Source organism: Desmodus rotundus, chromosome 7 (genome assembly GCF_022682495.2).
Source record: "Desmodus rotundus isolate HL8 chromosome 7, HLdesRot8A.1, whole genome shotgun sequence".
Lineage (NCBI taxonomy): Eukaryota > Metazoa > Chordata > Mammalia > Chiroptera > Phyllostomidae > Desmodus > Desmodus rotundus.
Genome location: NC_071393.1, coordinates 66,625,733 through 66,633,726, shown reverse-complemented (window position 1 = coordinate 66,633,726; position 7,994 = coordinate 66,625,733). Strand labels below are relative to the sequence as shown.

The 7,994-nt window shown below is 36.5% G+C and overlaps 1 protein-coding gene across 1 annotated transcript; it reads left to right on the top strand.

Moving 5' to 3' along the window:
• Positions 1-612: 612 nt before the first annotated feature.
• LOC112311100 (olfactory receptor 11G2-like) lies at positions 613-7,496 on the top strand. The gene is made up of 3 exons (XM_045201116.2): positions 613-786; positions 1,526-1,590; positions 5,703-7,496. Exon 3 carries the CDS (start codon positions 5,714-5,716, stop codon positions 6,719-6,721), a length of 1,008 nt encoding a protein of 335 aa, XP_045057051.2. The 5' UTR covers positions 613-786; positions 1,526-1,590; positions 5,703-5,713; the 3' UTR covers positions 6,722-7,496.
• The last annotated feature ends 498 nt before the right edge of the window (positions 7,497-7,994 follow it).

Below are 7,994 nucleotides of genomic sequence, written 5' to 3'. Positions count from 1 at the left end.
CCTCTGGTAATCACCATATGGTTGTCTGTGTCATGTCTATAAGGTTGTTTGGCCTTTGCTGTGTGTGGGTATGTGTGTGTTTGCTTAATCCCTCCACCTTTTTCACCCAGTCCTGCAACTCTCAACCCCAACCAGGCTTCTGACAACTGACAGTTGGTTTCAGACTAACTTTGACTGAGTTTTTATTTTGTGAAATTATGTCCAATAACAGAATAGCATGACCTAGCTTGAGAATATCAGATCAGCTTTTAAAAACTTTGAGGTCTAGTTGTGAATGTCAGATCAATTATGGATGTCTGGAGCTGCTTTTATCCACTTCAGGTTTGTAAAATGCTTCATTGTCTATGTGGTAAACACACTTAGGGGAGGTAGAAACACTTACTGGTGTATTAATTCAGCAGACAATCAACCAATGATTAGTTAACATTTCATTTTACCTGTGAGAGGTTTAAAATAAATAAGTGATTATTTTAACTTGCATAGAAAAAACAACCAACAACAGAAATTAAGGCAGGCCCCAAGGAAATGAATAAGCATAACAATGTCTCTTGACACTGTTCCTTTCAGAAGCAGTAAATGAGTCCTCAAGGATCAGGAACACCAGGGCTTACTTCCTGGCAGGTTCTGCTCATAACCCCTCCATCCTTCAGCAAAGGCAATCAAGGACCTTTATCATAAGCATTTCTACCTCTTTTCTCCTCACTGATCATTGCCAAGAAGACTATCTCTATGAAAATAAGAGAGAAATTTGATACATTTCAGTTTAGAATTTCCTTTGCTGACCAGGTAATACGGTTATGTAGTGTTTGGAAGAGTAAAAAATATAAACTACTAGTTTTATCCACAGTTCTCTTTAAATTTGCCATGGCCATACTCATACAACCAATATTTCTTAAGCAATGATCAAACAAGGGACTCCCACAGGCATTTGTCTCAGTCAGTAATCTTTACAACAGCCCTTTAGTGAAGGCATAATTACACCCATTTTATAACTTAGAAAACTGAGTATTAATTTTATGACTGTTTTAAAAAATCTCTTGACTATAAATGCAATGATTCTTCAAGTATACCCAGCTGCCTACCACTCATCCTAATCTAGAAAGTTATTCTTACTTTTAAGTATTTTCCAGAAACAGATTTCCCAGAAACAGATTACACATGTGGTACTGAAACTATACCTACCAGGGAGAAATTGAGTTGTCATGAGACATCTCTGGACTGGCTATGCAGAGAGGGCCAACAAATGGACATACCATGATTTCTACTGTACTGAACTTTGAGAAAAAATTAAAATAGGGAATGTCTTTCTCACATTGACATGGCCTGGCTCACTCAGATATTGTCTATCTAAACCTTTCTGGAGTTGGCTGATTTAACAAGTAAACCATAAAAGAGTGATTATTGTTAATTAAACTCAGTCCACACAGCCTAGGTACATAAACACAGATGCCATTGTAAAGTCGTGCACGGCATCCTGTGCAATTGATGCAGGATGACTCAACCAGACTTTTTTTTTTTTTGACAGCTCCAGCATAGACTTGTGACCAGTAAACATAGTTTCTTCTGTTCGGTGGAACTAAGTAATAAAAGGTGAGTAACAACACAGTCTAACACAGTCTGTTTAAATATATCATACTGAGCATAAAATGGTGATGGTCATTCCTGTTTTCTAGAACAGCTTCTTATTAAACAGCTTTATAAGACTTTCTGACAGAATTGTTCTCAGAGGGAATGGTTTAACCCAAAAGTCTAACATGATTGGTTTTTTCATTCTTAAAGCATACTCTGCTGCTGTGTAGAAATAAAAGGTACAGGGACAAGTAGAGGCAAGGAGGTCTGTTAGGATGCTGCTGCAGAAGTCCAAAGAAGAAAGGATAATAATTTGAACTTGGGGGATGACAAGACAAAGAAGGGCATTACATGAGTCATGTTTTAGAAACAGAAGCATCTTGCTGATAAGATGAATGTAAGGTTTAAAAGAAAGGAAGAGATGTAACATTAAAATAGACAAGCAATAAAAATAAGTCCTTGAACTTTAACTATATGATTCAAAGTGCTAAAAACATTTTGAGATGATGGACAAAGTGATGATCACACAAAATAACCTTTTAGAAACATCCTACAGAAAAGTTTGGTTAAAGATGCCCCAACCACAATTAGTAACAAATTATTTTGACCTGTTGAAAACTGAGTGACTTTCCTCTGAGTTGGTATTAAAACTATCAGCCTAAAAGGACTTTTTAACATTGTGGAATTTAAAGTTCATAAGTGACCTTCGCATGTTATATCAAATTTTCTTTTCAGTCACTCTTACAATTCATTAGCAATTGGTATAGTCTCATGGCCCCAACATTTATTAACAGCCCCATTGAAAGAATGGGGTATTTGGGAAAATGGCTTCTTCAGAAAAGACCACATTCTGAATATTTTCATCCTGAGTGAGACTAGGGTAAAAGAGTGGAAATATATATTAAATATTTTATGTCTGGTTTAAGTTACTTTCAAAGAATATGAATATTTGGTATCTGAAACTTAATGTCAGTCCCTAGTCACACACCCTTAAAATCTAAGCAGAAAGGTCATTTAGAAAATGTAAGTTTATTGTACAAGAACCAGAACCTGTTTATTCTATATCTCAGGTATTAAAAGACCTAAGGTAATACAAGTTAAGACATAAACTATCAGGGTCTTGGGAAAATTTAAGGCCACATGAGTCCCCCATGGCATAGATATATTAAGATCAAAAACTAGATCTGGCTCAGAGAGATAAGCTTTTGTGCTCATTTTATAAGTTCCAATATATTAATCAGTTTGCTAATCCACTGTCACATAATTTTTTGCTCTAAAACAAGCAAACAAATAAACAAACAAAAAGTCCATTATAATCAACTAGCTCTCCCCTGACAACTCCTTCCATTTATCCAGGGAAGTCTTACTGTTTTTGAATATTCAAAAAAAACCATCGGCAGATTCCTTGGATAACTATGCCAACTGTTGAAAATAATTTATTATTGATTAATTGATGCTACATTCCAGATAATGGAAAATAGATTATTTTTCATGTTTCTATGCATGCCCTATTTACAGAGGCTATAATAACCAAAATCAAGGTCTGGATGCAGAATTATTTAACAAAGGTTGGGTTTTTTCTAACTCAGAAAAACATAAGGCCATTATGCAAATGTATAACTATCAAAAGTCATTTGGCTTTGAGATGTTTCCAAGGAGTAATTGGAAGAGAAAACAAAAAATTTTAAAGTTTTCTCTCCTTTACAAGTTCTCTGCTACATGAACCTTAACATTAAACCCATGACATCAGGTTTCACAGTTTACATGGAATTTGCAGTATCATATTCCCAACCCAAACAATCAGAGACCTATTTCAATAAGAACACATTAATGCTGATCCCATCCCTCAGCTGTATCCACCCTGGATACCTGGGGAACTGTATTAACAGAAAACTGTATTGAGCAAGAGCTATTTCCTACAATTAATTTTGTTTTACTCCTGAAATTTATAGATTGCACTACCAAACAAAATCAATGAGTTAGTTAACTACCTCAAAAGAGAAAAATGATTCCAATAATCCCAAGGGTCCCAGTCAGTTTTGTCCACAAACAGCTATGTAGGTGTAACCTCTTTCTGAGAACTGAAAAAGTGCTTTTATTCATTCATTTTATGAATATTTATTAAAAGCTGTGTAAGTGCAAAACATCATGCTAATTCCCAATCACTTCTGGTAAAGTTACTTCTCACAAATTGATTGTGAGCCTATGACAAAGTTCTATTTGAAATTTGTTATATAGGAAAATGTTCCAGAGTGAGACACTTCAAGGAACTCTCTCTTGGGAGAGGCATATAGGAAAAGTAGGAGGTACAACAAATGCTTTGTTTAAATCATAAGGCTGATCACAGGATTCAAAGCACACAGGTTGCTTCTAGCACTTGGCTATGGTAATTTATGCTGCTATGCCCATCAGTAAATGAATGGATCAAAAAACTATGGTACATTTACACGAGGGAATACTACACAGCAGAAAGAAAGCAGGAGCTCCTACCCTTTGAGACAGCATGGATGGAACTGGAGAGCATTATTCTAAGTGAAATAAGCCATGCGCTGAGGGACAAATACCATATGATCTCACCTTTAACTGGAAAATAATCAACAAAAGAATAAAGCAAACAAAATATAACTAAAGACATTGAAGTTAAGAACAATCTGACAGTAACCAGAGGGGAGGTGGGCAGGGATAATAGGAGGAAAGAGGGGGAAGGATTCAGGAACTACTATAAAGGACACATGGACAAAACAAGGGGGCTGGAATGAGGGGAGGGAGGCGGTGTGGCTGGGGTGGGGGGGAGTCGTGGCGGGGGGAAGAATGCAGACAACTGTACCTGAACAACAATAAAAAAAAAAAAAAGAATAAAAATTCTTGTGAAAACCAATGAGTCTCAAAAAAAAAAAAAAAAAAAAACCCCAAAGACTCAAAGCACATAAAAGATGGATGATGAACTGCCCAGTGGCCGTAATTTGCATTACACATTAAAATATTCTCCTAAACCAAGTACGAGGACAGTTTTCTTTATTACTTCCAGAATACTCTTTCTTGAGAACAGTTAAGATATAATCAATTACACTGAAAAAGAAAAAAGTGCTACCAAGGACAGAACAACCCAGTCTGATATTACCAGAAGAAAAAAAGAGAGAAAGGGAATCTGTTAAAATGCAGCCTCTATCATTCCCCAGGCTCTGGTAAATACAGAACTTAATATTAGAAAAGGATGTTGTTAAAACTAATATAAAATAATGTTTTAAAAATAAATAATCACTTTGAACATAAAATGAAAAGAATGTTAACAGAGTTCTCATATACTGTCAGTGGCTGTGAAAATAGAGCAATAATTACAGAAAACTTTAGCTTAATCTATTAAAATTGAAGATACACACATTCTATGATCCAACCTACAAAAATGTATGCATGTATGAACCATGAAAAGTGAACTGTATGTTTGTGGTAACATTCTTCCTAACTGGAAATAACCAAAATATTCATCTACAGAATAATAATTAAATAAGTGGTTTGTTCATAAAATGTAAAAGTATAGAGCAGTAAAAATGGACAAACTACAAATACAACATGAATTTCACAAACTTAATGTTTAGCAAAAGAAACTATCCAAAACTACTACATATAACATGATTTCATTTATGTAAAGTACAAAAACAAGCAAAATTAAACACTTTTGTTTAGGAATGCATACTTAGTTATTAAAATAAAGAAAAACAAGGAAGTAGTTACCAAAAGGAAAGGAGAAAATCAGCAGTTGGAGGAACAGAGAGGCAGAGGATAGTGATTGGAATGAAGCATGAAGAGAGATCTGAGGGGTATTCAATTTCTTACCATCAGTGATAATTACTGTGGAATTTTGTTTATAATGATTTAATAAGCTGTATATTTATATATTAAGCATGTTTCCATACATTTCACAATAAGTAAACATTTCTGTTTATCTGTTGATATTCATTGACTTCTAGTGTTTTTACAGTCCAACAACTAAGCCAGGAAAGTATTTCAGGTTTAGACAAAAATAGTACTATTAATATATGTATTTATTGCATTCCCTATGGTGGTTTCAATACATACCTGGGTCCCCATCTATATATACACAGTCATTCAATGATTTTATGGTCTTTTTACAGCTCAGAGACCCATGAAAATCTTCAACAACTCCAGCACCATCACTGGCTTCATCCTCCTGGGCTTCCCTTGTCCCAAGGAGGAGCAGGTTCTCCTCTTTGTGCTTTTCTTGGTTGTCTATCTCCTGACCCTCATGGGCAATGGTTCTATCATCTGTGCTGTGCGCTGGGATCAGAGACTCCACACCCCCATGTATATCCTGCTTGCCAACTTCTCCTTCTTAGAGATCTGCTATGTCACTACCACTGTCCCTGGCATGTTGGCCAACATTCTCTCTGGCACCAAAGTCATCTCCTTCTCTGGGTGCTTTCTTCAGTTCTACTTTTTCTTCTCCTTGGGTTCTACAGAATGCTTTTTCTTGGCTATTATGGCATTTGATCGATACCTTGCCATCTGCTGGCCTCTACACTATCCAACTATTATGACTGGACGTCTCTGCACCAATCTTGTGGTCAGCTGCTGGGTACTTGGATTCCTCTGGTTCTTGATCCCTATCATCATCATCTCCCAAATGTCCTTCTGTGGCTCCAGAATCATTGACCACTTCCTATGTGACCCAGGTCCTCTGCTGACCCTCACCTGTACCAGAATGCCTGTGATAGAGTTAACTAGTTCCACTTTAAGTTCTCTGATTTTATTTATTCCCTTTCTTTGTATCATGGTGTTCTATTCTCTGGTTCTACAAGCTGTGTTGAGGGTTGCTACCACAACTGGACAAAGAAAGGCTTTCTCCACCTGTGGGTCCCATCTGGCTGTGGTTTCTCTTTTCTATGGCTCAGTGATGGCCATATATGTGAATCCAACCTCAGAACATAAAGCTGGAATGCATAAGATAATTACTTTGCTTTATTCTGTAGTTACTCCACTCATTAACCCTGTAATATACAGTCTGAGGAACAAAGATATGAAAGATGCTATAAAGAAATTATTGGGGCCCTGGACAGTGTGGCTCAATTGTTTGGAGCATCATCCTGTAACCAAAGGGTTGCAGCTTCCATTCCCTGTCAGGGGACACACCTAGGTTTTGGGTTTGATCCCCGGTCCGGGTATGTACAGGAGGCAATGTTTCTCTCTCCCACTGATGTTTCTCTCTCTCTCGCTTTCTCCCTAAAAGCAATGAAAAAGTGTCTTTGGGTGAGGAGAAAAACTTATTGGGGTCATAAGTGTCTTGATTTAAAAGATTTTGGAGTAACCCTGGCTGTGTGGTTCAGGGGCATTGTCCTGTATACCAAAGATTGAGGGTTTGATCCCTGCTCAGGAAACATACTTAGGTTGCAGGTTTGATCCCCAGTGGGGCCATGTATGGGAGGAAACCGATCAATCTCTCTCTCTCTCTCTAATAAACATGTCCTTAGATGAGAATTAAAAATAATAATAATAAATTAAAAGGCTTTGAGGGACATAATCTGTCTTTCATTTCTTGGTTAAAAAAAAAGACTGACATTACTCAGAAAATTATTCGTGTTGTTTTTGAACTTCATACACCACAGTGTTTTTTTATTTCCTAGAATTTATCAGGCTATAAAGGGATCTCAAAGATGTACTCCATCTCCCTAATCTTACAAATTATAAAACTATACGTAGATTGAAAAACTGAGTTGAGTTTGTTGGAAAAATGTAATTAAAAACAAATCTCCTGCCAGCACCCCCCCCAAAAAAAACCTCTCCACAAAGGTAGAAAGGAATAAAATAGTTTTATTATTGAATAAGCATGAAAGCAATGGAAAATGTATGTTACAGGCAATCCACTAAGAGATGACAAAGACAGAAAGAAATCTAATCCTTTTACAATACATAGCCAAGCAAATACAATCTATTATATACATTGTCTCAAGATAACCTGTAACTGGTCCTTAAAAAGACTTAACAGTATCATCCTAGATTCACCTGGTAACCAGGATGGCCATCTGTGTCTTCTAATTGGCTCATGCAAAGAAAAAATAAACACATCTGTACCAACAGGAAGTAGTTTTGCAACTTGAAAGGCTGCCAAAGTTAGGCTCCTACCCTCCCACAGAAACTGGAAGACTGGGGTTCCATCAACTTGATGAATACATTTCAGAGATTTCCCATGTTCTTGACAAAGACATTCCTGAGTCATAAAGCTGGAAAGAGGCTTATTTAGATTTAGAAAGATTTACAAGCATTTCAAAGACAGAGAAAGAACTTAATTACAATTTTTTTAATTTTAATTTTTTTATTTTATTGCTGTTCAAGTACAGTTGTCTCCATTTTCCCCACCATACCCCCTGCCTCACCATCCCCACCTCCCACCTTTGATCCTACACCCTTTG